Source organism: Peromyscus eremicus, chromosome 2 (genome assembly GCF_949786415.1).
Source record: "Peromyscus eremicus chromosome 2, PerEre_H2_v1, whole genome shotgun sequence".
Lineage (NCBI taxonomy): Eukaryota > Metazoa > Chordata > Mammalia > Rodentia > Cricetidae > Peromyscus > Peromyscus eremicus.
This window is the reverse complement of record NC_081417.1, coordinates 157250968-157267059: the sequence shown is the minus strand read 5'-3', so window position 1 is coordinate 157267059 and position 16092 is coordinate 157250968. Positions and strand designations below refer to the sequence as shown.

The window sequence follows — 16092 nt, the reverse complement described above, 5'->3', positions numbered from 1 at the left end:
GCTCCATTTTACAGATGCAGAATCAGAAACTGGGTAGGTGGGTGATTCTGAAAGGTCACTGAAGAAGTTGGAGACTGAAGTAGAACAAAACTGGGGCATCTTTGGCTTTGATTCCCATCTTGGGGGGGGGGTTCTACTTTTTCCTCCTTGAGAGTCCTGTGTTTAAGGTGAGATGAAGAATCCTGCCCTCTCTCTCCCTCCTCTTTATGGACTTGGAACCTTCTGGAGTTCATTTGCAGTCTTCAGATGTTAAATGAATTTCTAGGTAATTCCTGGGAAAGCCACTTTCAGGCTGGTAAAAACCCTGTCCATTATGGTCTCAAAGTGGAGGCGCTCACTCTGATTCCAGAAGCTTCCAGTAAATGTGCCCACGTCACACACGCTGGCCTCAGCGATCAGGCTGCCATGTTTGATTGAATTTAGCCATTTTGGAATGACGTGTGTATGAAGTGTTCTCTTGAATTACTGTGGCCTTTGTTACTGCTAATGCGCCCTGACATCACAGGTGTAGCCTTGGCTCCCCAGAAAGGGCTTGGCTCCCATCATCAAGCCAGAGAGCAGAATTCTCAAAAACTCTGATTCAGTGAGACCAGTGCTCATTGTGGCTCCTAAGCAGAGGGGATGTGGAAAGGGGGCCTCACTCACTTTTCTCCCTGGGTTTCAAAACGTGGGTCAGGAAATTAGAAATTAAATCATTTTAAAGGAGGAGGGCTGAGGGCCCAGCACTGTGTGCTCATCTGTAATCCCCGCTGTAATCAGGCTGTGTGTGTGTGTGTGTGTGTGTGTGTGTGTGTGTGTGTGTGTGTGTGTGTGTTTTGGATCTGAGGTTGGAGGCCAGCCTGTGCAGCCCAGGGAGAACCGTCACACAGAGAAGAAAGGAAGGGGAAGGCTCCTGACTGAGTCAACAGGCTCTTGAGGAATCAGGAAATGAGTTCCTGCCCACTGTAAGTCTTTAAGTAGAGGCTTGCTGATCATTTGTCATGGTTATTGAAGAGAGGAGTCCTTGATCATGAGTGGGACCAGGTGGCCTCACATTGCTTTTGGCCTCTTCCCTTGGCCTAGATTATGACACAGAGCAGCATCTTGCTTGTTCCTTTTGATTTTCTAAGTGCCTGTCATACTGTGAGGACCCAGGGATTGTTTGGTAACTATTCATTATTTAATCTTTTGCTTCCTGATTCTTAATCTAACTTGTGTAAAAACTCTTCTTGTTCAATTCAGAAAACCAGTGTCTGTGCCCACCCCCCCTCCAACTCCCTGAGTCCTTCTGGATAGCTATACTTTCTCAGCGGCCACTGAAACCCACATTCAAACAAGGAAAACCAACCCTCTACACCTTCTGGCCAGAAATGATTGCAAATGGATTGTATATGCTCCTGCTTTATTCAGCATAGTATCTAGGATATAATTTAATCCTGATGACTTAGTATCATCATTTTAGATGTAAATGTTTATGCTGTGTTGTAAGCATAGGCCTGTTTGCTTGTTGAAATACAGCTGTGTTTTGAATTGGCCCCTGCTCTGAGTAGCTCACCATGCTAAGTGACCCTAAAGTAGTAACTTTTAAAACCTTGTGTTTGCTTTTCTTAATGTTCTTCTCTTGAGTTTGCGCTCAGCCGTTTTCTGCTGTCTCTATTCTCTACTTGTTAGCTTGTTTCTCCTGACACTGAGTAACCAAGCTTATATTACAATAAATAGTGTAAAGAATGCTTTTCTTTGAGTAAAAAAATGGATTTTCCACGTCTTTTTGTGGCACTTCTTTCTTCCCCCTTTCCTGTTCCTACCCATTCCCCAATTGGTTTTGTCTCTTCTGACCCCCCCCCCCCCCCCACACACACACACAAGGTTTCTCTATACAGCTGTAGCTGTCCTGGACTCACCGACCAGGCTGGCCTCGAACTCTCAGAGATCCTCCTTCCTCTGCCTCCTAAGTGCTGGGATTAAAGGTGTGTGTCACCACAGCTCAATAATTTTTTTTTTTTTTTTTTTAGAAAATTTCTCCTTTTTTAATTTAAAATTTATTTTTTTGATCTGTGTATGTGTGTACACACACCCTCCATCCCTCCCTCATCCTCTCCCTCCCTCCTTTCTTCTCTGTTCTTACTCTCTCTGCCTCTCTGTCTATCTTTTTCTTATGCATGTGGAATGTGCTTGTGGATTGGGGCCGAGGACATGGAGTCAGAGGACAGCCTCAGGCACTGGTCCTTACTTCCCTTCTTATGTGAGGCAGAGTCTCTCTTGTCTTGCCACTGCATGCACCATGCTAATAGGCCCATGAGCTTTCAGGAACTTTTGTGTCTGCCGTGGCCTGCTGGGATTTCAGACACATGCTGCTCTGTCTGGCTTTATACAGTGTGAAGATTCATACTTAGCGTCCCACACTTGGGCAGCAGCACCTTGCCCACTAAGCCATCATCTTAGCCCTTGTCCAAACTGTCTTTGTCCTAAGACTACATCCTTGGCCGAGGTAGCTGTCTTAGACTACCTAGTGAAATTGACTTAGAAAGGAAAAAAAGATCTGTGCATGGTGGCCCACACCTTTAGTCCCAGCACTTGGGAGGCAGAGGCAGGAAGATCTCTGTGAGTTCAAGGCCAGCCTGGTCTACAGAGTGAGTTCCAGGACAGCCAGGGCTACACGAAGAAATTCTGTCTTAGAGAGAGAGAGAGGAGAAAAAAATGTACCAGTGAAGGGTCATGTATTACAGAAGGGAAGGACTCAGTTATGACACAGAGATGCAAGGAGCTTGGTTTATGGCACACTGGCATCAGTTGGACACTGTACTGAGCTTTCTCAAGACCTGGCTTGCTTTCTGTCCTGCCACACCATTAGCTTTGATCTCTGCCTGTTTTGAGCAGACTGTGTATAAATAAGGAAATGTAGACACTTGTGTAAAGTTTAAAAAAAAAATCACAGAGAGAAATGCTCTGCTGTCTGGTGAGCAGGTCGAGGCCTCTGTCAGTGGCTGTGGCTGTGTTTGCACTCAAGGCTCATGGCGATATTGTCGGAGCTTTAATCCTTTCAAATTTACAAGAAATGCTGTTTCCTTTTAGTTACACACACACACACACACACACACACACACACACACACAAAAAAAAAAAAAAAAAAAAAAAAAAAACGGTCAAAGAGAGCATTTGATTTGAGGAACCAAAAGTCTAGAAAATGTATCCGGGAGTCCTCGTCAATTTGAGGCATAATGAAATATAAAAAATACTCAATAAAAGCTCCTTTATTACTTTAGCTGTTTGAATGTGGAGTTTTTAGCCATCAGGTTAATGTTTGGGTATCATTTTTTTATTTGATTGTGAGCACTTTTCCAGGTAGCTCTGCCACTCGAGCGCTAATCAGATTCCCACAGATGAGTGGTGCTAGCTGCAGACTGACATCACTGCGTTCTTGCTTCAACATTATTTTATTTGTCTTTCCTGTAAAAGTTAATAACTCCATGTCCATGTGTTTAAACAGTCAGGAAGGGGCGGGGGAGGGGATAGCAAGCAAAAGGCTATGAGCGATGTTTCAGGAAACTCGCTGAGCTGCAAGAAGCTCAATTGAGCACCTTTTAAGGATTTTGTGATTTTCAAGTATCTTACTCTATAAAGAGAGTGTGAGGAATCAAGATGACTGCAGAGCAGGGTGATAATTCATAATTCTTTGGATAACAGAAGTGAACTTCCTTCTGTCCCCACGCAGAGCTGCAAGGAGTTTGAAATGGGTTACCATTGATTTTGAGAAAGATACTCAATAAAGCTGGCTCTCTTAATGGTGAGAACTGTGTAAAGTTAGCGTTATGCTATGTGTACTGCATGCTCATTTGGCCTGCTCTAGATGCCCAGGGCTGTAAGAGCACCAGACTAACATACAAGGCTCCTTCCATCTTCCCCTGTGGGTGAGATGCAGTCCTGTGGCCAGCACGGCTCTGGCACTTACTAGGCCTTTGTGGAATCTTTTTTTTTTTTTTTTTTTTTCCCAGACAAGATCTTACTATGTAGCCCAGGCTGTCTTGGAACTCATAGATGCGCCTGCCTCTGCCTCCCAAGTGCTGGGACTAAAGGCGAGTGCTGCCACAAGCTGCTGCGGCCTCTTCCTCAGCACTGCTACCACCTACTCCTGATATGTGTGTTTCTTAATAGCTGGGCTTGTTAATAACAGAATGTTCAGGATGTCTAGGGGAAGGTTGCTGAATGGTTCCCAACCCTGAGAACTGCTACTGTGTGTGACAGGCTTCCTTGCTAAGCTGACAATTTCTAAATTGAAGTTCATTAGAAGAGCTGCTTGAGGATTTTTTTTTTTATAATTTGTGCCTTCATACTAAAGAAGTCCCCCATGGCACAGGTTTGACACCTGTGCCGTCCTTACTTCAGTACCTCTTCCTCATGGGCGTCAGAGGTCCCTCTGTGCTGGATATTTTACATGGGACTCTTACTTAGGAAGATGTCTATAGACATGGGACTTGTGTTAGGGACCCTATTATTAGATGTATGACCTGGCCATGAACTTGTTTCATGTGGATATGAGGCACATCTGATGCCTGCCACCTCACTTACTGCTAGAGTTGGTTCCAGTGGAGAACCCATTTCTGCTCAACGTGTAGGCCTTGTGTGTCTGCTGAAGAGCATGACTTCCCTCCAAGAGGAGTTGCTCATCTCCCACCATTTGAATAGTACGTTTCCAATCCCTGTCATTTTACCGTCAATTTGAAAGTTCCTAAGCCTGCCAGATTACTCTGTTATGAATCATGCTTCTGGAAGTCATACTTCTTCTGCTTTTCCCCCTTGGGCCATGAAATTCTCTAGAGTAACAGCAGGAACTAGGACTTGGTGGTCTTGTGTTAGCCATGGGTCTGCTTCTTGGCAGATGTGAAGGTGATCTTTAGCTACTCAAATTTGTCACTTCTCATTCTTGCTATCTTTAATTAGTTAATTAATTAATTCACTTACTGTGTATGAATGTTCTACCTGCATGCTTGTCTGTGTACCACTTGTGTGTCTGGTGTCTGCAGATGCCAAAAGAGTGTTGGAACCTCTGGAGCTGGAGTTCAGAAAGCTGTGAACCACTCTGGGTCCTGGGAATTGAATCCCCGTCCTCCATTAGGTCTTTTCCCCCATTAGATAGTTGTCAGAGGTGCCAGTTAATGACTTCTCAGAAGTATTTAGTTCATGCAGACATTTCAGCACATGCTTGTAATCCCAGCTTCCTGGGAGGATGAAAGAGGAAGGTTGTGAGTTCTGGGCCTGCTTAGGCTACATAGCCAAACAAAACAAAACAAAAACCGTTTTATTTTTGTGCCATGTGTGATGGTAGACAAAGGTTCCTGGTGAGAGTGTCTCTTCCTTGGCACCCACGAGCCTGTTGTGCCCTGTGATCAGAAGGGAGTGCTCTGCCCGCCACCTGCTAGTCATTTATTCTGTGTCTAGGTCCCAGTAAAGACTTAATGCTCAAGGTTGCCACTCTCAGGGATACAATCTTTCTTCGTCCCCATCGCGATTATACCACCGCTTAGCCATGCATGACAAGAGAGGACTTTGGTCCAGGCTTCAGAAGAAATGGGAGCTGAAGCAGTTCTCTATCTGCCAAACACCTGAGCTCCGGAGCTCCCCAAGTGGAGCGCTACAATTCAGCCAGCAACAGAGAGAAAGAACCTAGGTACTATAGGGAAGGTCCTAGGTACTGTCTGCTACATATTTTTAGTGTTGGAGTCACCAGCCACCGTCACCGTGTGAGCTCATGGTTCTCCTAAGGAGGTCTTGGACACTGAGTCATGACATTCCTTTGGAGTGATTCAACTCAACAGCTTGACACCTTCATTAATTTTACACCAAGCTTAGGTGCTTTCTGCTTCCTCTTTTAACAGTGCAGGGAGTTAGAGGAATATTGAAATTGTAAAAGCAGGGCGGGCACTGGGAGAAGAACAGTCAAGGAGCTGTTGAGAAATGCTGTGATGGTCTTTGAGCTCCTCACTCTTCTTGGTGCTTCCCAGGACCAAGCGCTCAACTCTGGCCACTCAACTCTGGCACATAGACCTTTCATTTCTGTGCTGGTGTGCTAGCTAGCCGCACCTCCAGCTCACAGCCAGCTCTTTGCCTTCTCTGCTGAGGTCACTGCTACCGTGATCCGTGTATAATGGCATTTCCCTCCTCTTTTCAGTATGGAGGCTATTACAGTTTCTTCTCTAAACAGGACTTCAAACAATCTGCTGCCAGTTGGATTTCAAAGCCAAGGGAAAGGCAAATGTCATCCTTTTTTTCTTCCCTCTTTGGGTAACTGCTTTGTTGGCTGCATCAAAAATTAGAGGGTTGCTGTGGAAATTCAGGTGGGGATGTGTGGGGACAAGGCATTTAAATTTGCTTTTCTTTCCGCCTAAAGGAGAAAATCCTTTTCCTTCTCAACCTTTCCTAAAAAGGAACTTTGATCTTCTCAGCCCAGAGGCCCGGGTTTTCATTTCCTCTATAGCGAGTTTGTGGATTTCTCTCCTTCTGTGTGACGACGGTGCTCAGTGGCTCGCAGCATCTGCAGCCTGCCTGACTCCGTATCCATGCTCCAGCTCCTTCTGTGCTCTAAGTTGGCCCAGAGTCCTCTGCTGAGCAGAAAACCCTCTCCAAAGTCACTGTCCCTAAGACCACTGTCGCTGGGTACTGAGTAGTGTGTGGTAGTTTAAGACGAGGTTACCACCACATGCGTCTCTGGGAGAACTACTCCCATAAAACAATAAAACTGTCATTCTGGCAAGTCGCTCATGCAGTATTTTTAACTAGGGCCAAGAAAAAATGTAGATGACAGAGATATTTCACTTTGAAAGGGAGTTTTTGCGCATGTGAAGTTGCCACTTTTCATGGAGGCTTTTACTTCATATATCAGTGTTTTAAGAGAGACTAGGGTCAATAATGCATGCCTTCGAATTCCCTAAATACAGATTTACGCAATAGCCCCTAAAATATATTGTATTGTATCATGTCAACTCTTCTGCACCTCTGCCAGAGGTTTTTTTATTTCTTTAATGTGAAAAACAAAAGGACCAAGGAGAATAAAACAAAGGAAGTCAGGGCTCACAAGCACAATCACTGTGGGGGGAAGGACAGTGACCACAACAAGGAAATTCCAATCCAAAGAGAGACTTCTTCCTTTAACCCTTTGAGCACCAGGGTACGTGATTGGTCGTCCCTCCTAGGTACAGAGCTAGCTAAGTTCAGTTCACTGTCTTTAGTTTGTGGACACTTTGTCTTCTCCATTCTCCACTTACTATAAATTAAATGGAAGTGTGTGCACCCATGCTTGTGTGCTAATATGTAGATAAACGGACTAAAAAGTACCTCTCAATTTTGTAGCCCTCAGAGAAGGGGAACGAATATTAAAGAAAAAAAAAAAAAAAACAACCAAAACCCTGTCACTGTCATCTGTTCATTTTTAATGAGCAATTTTTTAAATAAAAGAGGAAAATGAATAGGTGTTGAACCAGCCCGTGATATGTAAATGCCAACTAGTAATTACCTAAAACCTCAATTTTCATTCTGTTTCATCTTGCAAAACATTTCATTTTCCCTGAGTGAAAACACTTAATTTGGGCTGTGTGAGTTAGCCAAGCGGCCACCTCTGGCCTGCGCCACCACTGGCTCCGGCTAGGGGGCACTTTGGCTCTGTGCTTGGGTTCCTGACTGCATGTCCACCTCAAGGTTATTCCCCTCTTGCCATTCCAGTGGTTTTGCTCTGAGTGTGCTGTGGCGCCCCTCCCCCTCCCCCTAGTCTGGTTTCGGGGAGCCTGTTCCTCCTTGTCCTTGCAGCAAATCGTATTGAATTTTGGCTGACCGAGCCTTCCTCTGCATATTAACTTTCCCTCCTGTACCTGGCTGTGAGACCCTTAGCTTTTGTGCATTGAATTTCACGCCTGGGTAGCAGCTTTCTGGAAGCTCCCTTTCTTCCTTTGAGCTTCGGACTGTGTGTTGTTTCTGTTTTTTTGTTTATCGATGCTGTTCTTGATTCTGGCCATTGAGGTTCCCACATATTTGCTCTCGTGGTACACTTCCTCTCCGTTCCAACATTTCCTTTCTTTTTGCAGGCTCATAGGTTTTTCGTCTGCTTTGACTTAGTAAGGTCTGTCACCTTTTGGATGTGTTCCTGCAATGTCTTGGAATGTGGCTTGTGGTTGCCCCTGCTTCCTTCCCTCCCTAGCCTGTGCCCTACCTAGAAAGAGAGTGCAGAATTGAGAAAGAACGGAGAGCTTGACACCGAACTGTAGACCAGAGAGGAATCTGGGTGCAGAAAACCAGAATTATGTTGTCCTAGGACCCTGGATCCGAGTGTGCTCTGCCTGGAGTCTCAAGGCACACAGCCTCTTTAGTGAGATATATGGCTTCATAATTAGCCCGTTGCATTTTTTCACGAGTGCTAGCATCAGCGTTCTACGATGTGTTTCTCTGATTAACAGCTGCTTTGCAACTATTTCCTTGTGCACACCAGATGACCATATTTGTCAAGGAACTCCTGACAGAGTACTGATTTCTTACTAAAATGCAACATTTCTGCTTCACGAGGGCTCTCTCCTCAGCATTGCCGGGCTTTTAAAGTCAGCCCTTGTTAAAACTCAAGCTGGCTTTGGTCTAGTGCCTGTTAACAGGATTCTGGGTGTCTGCTTTAGAGCTGGAGTGGGGAGCCTTTCACAGGCAATTTAATCTTGTGAGCAGTGCGGGAGCGATGGGGCACTGGAGTGGGGTTTCAGGCCTGTGTCTGGTCACTTCTCCTGCCCTCTAGGTGCTCCTCCCTGGGTTAAAAAGGATGTGGCTTTGGTTGGTAAGGGCATTCATTTTTGAATATTTTTAATATTTTAAACTGGCTAATGAATGCTCACATTTTAGGAGATAGATGTGTACGTAGTACACAGGAAGGCTGGAATTGGTGGCATTCCAAATAAGTGTCACCAGAGACAGTGCATCAGGGTTTACATGTCAGGTGCAAAGTGCCCTAAGACTCCCTGAAACCCAGGTTCATTATTCGACAGGCTCTGTTCTCCCGTCCCCTCAAACAGAAGATAAGTGTGTGCTCTGTAGATCACAGTGTGTAGGGCTTTTGGAGGAGATGGGCAAACACATAGAAGTGTCCTTCAGTGAAGACAGTCAGGAGCCCTGGGTTTCTCCTGGTGGCCTTGCTTACCCCACACTGTGTGTTTAGCATGGAGTAGCAGATCACCCGGAATGCACTGTGCTCCCGTTCATTATGCAGTTACAGATCCTGGTCTCCCTGCTGTACAGATCTTGCTCAGTTGGCCAGTTATCTTGAATCCAAAGGTATTTTACAGCTGAAGCCCTCCCCTACTTTATCCCCAAGTCATGGTCAGGGACTCCAATGTAACCACTGTTCAAGACTGCAGAGACGAGAATTTATCTTCCGCATTTTCTTCCTGTAGCTTTAAAGGGCTAAGCAGTGGAAATTACAAACTTCCCTAAAATCATGGAGTTCATGGTTGGCAGAGTTGCTCTGTTTTGCTTGTTGCACAGTTGGGGGAAATGAGAAACTTTGCTTCTGATTTTTTTTTCTGAGTTCATCCTTAATTTTTAAAATCAAACTAGCTCCTGCTAATTCGGGGTACACTCATTAAGAACTCAATCAGTCTAAGGTGAGGAGCGACTCCACAGCAAGTGGCCCAACAATGCATCAGGAGCTTTGCGCCAGAATTCTCCAGGGCTCGCTGCACTCCCACAACATATGCAATAAAGTTTCCATCTCCGTTTTACATCTTTGACATTGAGGCGGAAGATTTGGCCTGAATTTATGTAATTTAGTTGGGCACAAAATATAACCCATGAATAGTCACATTCATCTTCTAATTAGAAAATCAACTGATAATACAGGATAGGCCGCAGGCACCCCATCATTGAATCCAACAAAAGCGTGCTGTGTGTTGGACCTTTGCAGAGGGTAGTCAGTTGAATTGTTTCATGAAGTTAATGAAAAGTGTCCAACAATAGGCTGGTGAAAGGCACAAACTGAGCACCTTGGCAGTTTATTCAGTGGGCAAAGATCTTTGCATTATGGGTTAGGAGTTTTGGGACATCTTTTTACCATCAATGCATGAATCATGGGGCTATAAAATTCTAGATTGGACAAGTTCTTTATGCCCCCCTTCAATGTGCTAGTGTCTTGTGGGGAGGGAGGAGAAGAGTGAAGAGTGGCTGGAGAAATAATTAGTGAAAGGAGAAGAGAGGTTTTCGTGTGCTCACGCTTACACATAGCCGCTTATCTGGGTATCTTTCTTATTCAGCACATTATGTTGAGGCTATTAGTTTGGGTGCTTTATATTTTTGCATCTAACATAGTGATATCGATGCTGTTAAATATGTGATTTGCCTGTCGCCTGCATTTTCAGACAAAGATCAAGGGGAACATAAATGAGCCTCAAAAACACTTTATGTAGGTGTTTGGCAGTATTATTTTATATGACTTGAAATTAGTGAGTGGAAACTTTAAAAGAAATTGTTCATATTTTTGCAAGTTTGAAGTGTGCCGGGACTTTGTCAAATTCCCGTTAAAATAAATACGTCAATTTCATCTCCCTTCCAAATTCATTTATCTTGCTTTTTTAAAAGGTGTTTTCTACTTTACCTGATGTTTAAATTGGATTCGCTCGTTTATGCTGTTCTTTGCTATATCCCCCACGTTTTTCTTAAATGAATTACTAATGACAGAGCACTCCATCATTCCCTCTCTGCAGCCACTTTAAGGAAAGCATGGTGATCTAAACCTTTTAACCTATTAAAGATGATTTTTCCCAATTGAATCAGACCCACCACAGGTGTAATAACTAATCATTTAAACTACACCTGCTATTATGTATTTTTAAGCCATTATGCGTGTTGGATAGATGATAATTCATGTTTATTGCATTGTCCGATGGATCCGTTTTGCCTACACTAGGCTGATTAATGTATTTAAAGAAATAAGAGATGCAATTTTTAAAAAAAAAAATTGATGGAATGCGCCAAGCACTGCATTGAGTGCACCATTAAACCCATCAGAACTTTGCTCTCTGACCAGAAATGCATATACCAAGGACTGTATTAAAAGAGCAAGGTGAAACCTGGGCATTTTAGTGGTGTGGTTCTGTCTTCTTTTTCTGTCATGGGGAATTTTGGAAGGATGCGGGAAGGCTTTCTCTTTGTATGGGTGAATGAGAGGAGCTGTGTGGTCCACATCTCGTGCCCAAGACCTGCTCATCCACATTTCCTGTGACACCTGGTACACACAGCACAGCCAGAAGCTGCCGCATGAGACCAGTACTGTCGTTTCCTAACATGTAGAAGGTGTATGACTTTCGCAAGGTGAACACAATTATACCTGAGCCATCTGAGCAGTGCGGATTGGTGGTGACCCGTGAGGGCCTGTGATGTGTGCCTATCCCTTCTCTTTCTGGAGCATAGCACACTCCGCACCTTTGCTCTTTCCATCCTCTTCCTCTCTTTCTACCCCCTTTCTCGTGTGTCTCCTTTGGACTCCCATCTCTTTTGCTCATTCCCATTTCTTTTTTTCTTGTTTCTCCTTTCTGCCCTTCCTCGATACTCCTCCCTCCCAGTCTTTTCATCATAATATTGTAGAGGTTTGTTAGACTTTTTTTTCCATTGTAACCTGAGGTGATCTAGTTGAGACGGAAGTATCAGTTTGGGGGTTCTACAAGCTCCCACATTGAATTTTCATTAGCCTAGAACTGTGGTTGTCCTGCTGTTTGCGATGGTAGTCAGAGCAGTTTGCAGTGTTGGAGGGGTCATCCCTCACAGGGAGCTGGGCTTGGCTCTTGAGAGCAATAGTATCTGTGGAGGGACAGGTCCAGTTCTGGAGGGTCAGGGTGCTGAGCCTGACCTTTAAGGAGGAGCCCAGGGTAAGCCTCCCACTGAGGGTTTATCAGGAGAATGAGGCGTTTCCCTGGCTGTCTTCCTCTTTTCCTCTTTCTTCCTGATCTGCCTTCATTTCTTTTTGTTCCTGAGAACTCTGGTCTCAGGAGGTGATGTGCAACCTGAACATCACTCATAGTTACAGCACTTGCTGTTTGAATCTTGGCTCAGGGTTGCCCTTAATTTAGAATCACAGAAACATCCTTACTTCTGGCCCCTGAGAGTGAACTGCATTAGCTTTACCTTAAGAGGAGACCATGTTTTGCTTTTGGTTTTGATGAGGTGAATAGTGCCAGTCATTCTAAACAGCCCTCTTTCTTCCTGGAGCAGCTTGGCACTTTCTGTCCTGTAGGACCCTGTTTGCTGTGGATAGCAGTCAGGCAGCATAAACACATGCCTTGCATGTGCTGAGTGTAGGGGTTGATGCCTCTTCCATCCCCTGCTTGACTTATTTGTATATATGAAGATTTCATCAAATAATATTCATACCAGAGGTTGGGAAATAGTCTGTCAATTTGTTGACTTGTAGCCAGGGAATCCCGAACTTTGCCCTTCGAAGGCTCATCAGAATTCAGCTTCACCGAACTGGGGGGACCAGTGTGGCCAGTCATGTGTGTGTCTGCTTTACAAACCCCTTCAACTCCAGTATTTTGCTAGGTACTAGATAGGGAGCATCGTCTCTTCCCTGCCATTCCTTACTGTGTAGTTGGGGAGGCAGCCTGAACATGAGAAGACAGTATAATTATGTCTTCAATTATATGGTACACATCACAGCCCTGAAGAACTAAAGAGAATAGGAAGACCGGAAAGGCCTTGCTGATTTAGGGAAAGCTCTGAGGAGTCAGAACAGGCTCTATAAGGCTCTCTCTCTCTCTCTCTCTCTCTCTCTCTCTCTCTCTCTCTCTCTCTCTTGTGTGTGTGTATGCTCCTGTGCATGCGCATGCACAAAAAAGGTGTGTTGTGTAGTATGTAGACAGGTAGAGATGGGAAAGGGAAGCCTCCCAGAATGAGAGTATGCATGGTACAAGGATAGTAGCTGAGTGTGCCTGAAGCAGCAGCTTGAACCAGGAAGGCAGAAGAAGTTCAGTGCAGGTCCGAAAAGCTAAACCAAGGAGGTGCCATTTGTTCCTCTCAGAAACGGGAAGCCAGTGAAGACAGGAGAACCTAGTCTTCTATTTAGGTGGGTTTCTAGTTTTAGAAGTAGCTTGCTATATATTTGATCCCAGCAGTATCCTTTTGTCTGTGGCCCTGGGAACTCAAAATTTCTGGCTTTCAAATTCAGATTACTGAAGTTTACTCTCTCTGTTTTATCTCCTCCACCAGATTGCCACAGCAGTGAAGTTCCTACAGAATTCTCGAGTCCGGCAGAGCCCACTTGCAACCAGGAGAGCATTTCTTAAGAAGAAAGGTACAGGTTTCCTTGCAGTGTAGAGTGGTCTGTAGAAAGGACCAGGGCTGGGGCAGTGGAAATCATAGCTAGAGATAGGTGCTGAATACATCAAGGGTCGCCATGGCTGTCCACGTGTGCGGGTGGGACATAGGGGTGAGGTGGCCACCCCTCAATGGGATGCACATTTCTTTGCTCACAGTGGAGCAGAGAAATAACAGGATTTGAACAATTAAGCAGCAGATATGAGACCAAGAGCATCATGGTACAGTCAGCATTCAGTAGCAGAACTGGCCCATTGAATAAAACTGGAGGACTCCTGCTTTCTGGTCAGTCTGTTAGTGACCTGACCACAAAATGACCTGCTTGGGCTAGAAGAGGTCACCTGCTTCAGTACAGCTACAGAAAAGCAAAAGATAAGAGGAACTAGGTGCAGAAACACAGGCAGAAGGATTTCCAGATTGAAGTGTTAAATTCCTGATTTTTATGGTATTTCTGTAGGCTGGGATAAAATGGATCCTGATAAGTTCCGTATTGTTGAAGCAGATAGAACTTATTCTGGTTCTGTTGTGTATTTGGTTTTTTGTAAAGTAAAAACAACTACCAACCAAAAAAGAAGGCTGACTTTTATTCTTAGGATGTTTACTTTTCTAGAGATCTAGGAAGCTACTTAAAGAGCTTTACATAACACTGGGGGTGGGGGTGGGGGTGGGGGTGTTCTTCACTCCAAAATGAGTTTTTCTTTAAAAGCTAGAATGCTGGCTTTAAAATTCTGGTGATTCTGTCTTTTTTTTTTTTTTTTTTTTAAACTGGGATGGATGATGGGATGTTTTCATGGCATTTCTAAGCACATCTGTGGTATCCAGAAGTGCTGCTCTGGGACCAAAACAGTGTTCTATAGCCACTGACAGGGCCTCCACTCACAGGGTTTGGGCACAGTAGGCACAAACATTTCATTCACAGCAGCTGCTTAGCAGCAGACCCATGGCAAGGTCCCCATGAAGGAGTCGCATGCTTGCTAGCTGCATGGTACTCACCCCCATCATTAGGAGATTATTAAAATTGGGAGTGTGTTGGCTGGCCTCTCTACTCCGCAAGCATCATGCCATAAAAGAGATTTTCCTTGAAATATGTGTACCTATAGGGAATAATTAATCATAAAAGCTTGGGGATTTCAGCTCTCTCATCAAAGCATTGAAGCAGGGGAAAGCTGAGCCTAAAAGCTGAGCTGATTACCCGGGGTAACCTGAGACAAAATCTATGGTTGCCGAGAGATCCTTAGCCCAGTACATTGTGCAGTATTATAACTGTCTGATCTTCTCCTCTACCGACAATGACCAGTTAGTCCTCATTTTCTCTCAAACGCAGCTGGGTTAGAATTTCATTTGCAGAAGGTATTTAGAGCAATTTAGAGACAAATGTCTCTGGTGTTTGCTCGGCACTTCCCCACCGCAGGCTTTGCTGAGCAGTTTTAGTATCAGGAGCTCCATCTAATCTGTTTAATTTTAATAAATCCCTGACTGGGAGAGGGAGAGAGAGAGAGAGAGAGCGAGAGGGAGAAACTCTGGACCAAATAATACTTCTTTTGAGTCACTTGGCTCATAACAACTATAGAGGGGGAGCTGATTTATGCAATTATTATTTGTTGTTCTTTACAAAAAAGAAAAAAGGAAAAAGAAAAGAAGAAAGAAAGAAGAAAGGAAAACATCCAGCTGATTGATTAATCAGTTCACCCAGGAATGAGCATCGACTCTGTATCATACCCTGATCTTTCCACTGGAAATTCACTGAGAACAGAAAAGACAAAAACTCTGTCCTCAGAGAACTTCTGCTTCAACAGGGTGGGGGACAGGACATGAACAAATGGAACAGCGAAGTCCATGGTGTGTCAGGTGACAGGTGCCAGGGCTGGAGGGGATGCCATTTTTTAAAGGCTGTCGGATGTCTCTGAGGGGCGATGTATGCACAGAGCTGTGAAAGAGATGAGCGTTGTTGGTAGAGTGGACTCCTGATTCAGGTTAGTCTTTAGAAATTTGGGTGTTGGGAACCCAGGGAGGCTCCCTAGCCCTTCTTGTTCTAAAGAGAACCACACTGGTTTACCCTGTACTTAAGCCTGGAATCACTGAAGCTAATCACCCATCTCCATTAGCCTCTAAAATGCTCCTTCAGTCGGTAATTATCCATTTCCGAGGTGAATCCCAATAGGGTAAGTTCTGGCGGACCTTTTCTGGGCAAAGAATTCCAAGGTTTGATCGGTGTCTGGGGAAGAAAAGCCCCTTCGTGGATTTAAACTTCACTTCTAAAATTCCTGATATTCATTGAGTCAGGCTTATACAACCGGGATGCTTGGCACCGTCCATGATGAGGATGGGCAAAGGGCATCCGCCCTGTTCCTCACGGTAGCTGTGGAAGGAAGAGGATTGTCTCCTTGCTCTAGGTCTGCTCCATGCAGGGCCGTGGTGGGGGACTTGGGGCGCTGGCTTCGGGAGAGCTCTCAGCTCTGCAGCCTTGGCTCTTCCTCGTATGTCACTTCGGGGAATTGCAGTGGAGCACTGACTTGAATTATAATCTGACTTGCTTTTTTTTTTCTTAATAAACATCTCTTTCCTGAAAAAGCAAATCCAATTTTGTTTTTCTTTTAATATTATTTAATATTTAATATAGAAATTGAGGTCCCTGTAGTACATGTCAGTTCAGTGGAAAATGAGGGTTACTTTAGGCATCCGCCGAGTTTGTTTTATTGTGAAACCACAGCCCAAGCAGGGGCTGCATTGTGCCTGTTACTGACAGGTTAAGTGTTGAGCTCTCTGATGGGGGTGGGGAGTGGGCTG

General features: G+C 44.6%; 1 protein-coding gene across 1 annotated transcript in view; it reads left to right on the top strand.

Moving 5' to 3' along the window:
* Pex14 (peroxisomal biogenesis factor 14) overlaps nucleotides 1-16092 on the top strand; it is a 148848-nt gene that overhangs the window by 46305 nt on the left and 86451 nt on the right. The window contains exon 3 of the mRNA XM_059255387.1: nucleotides 13198-13282. Coding sequence (XP_059111370.1) covers nucleotides 13198-13282 — 85 coding nt within the window. The remainder of the gene's footprint in view (nucleotides 1-13197; nucleotides 13283-16092) is intronic.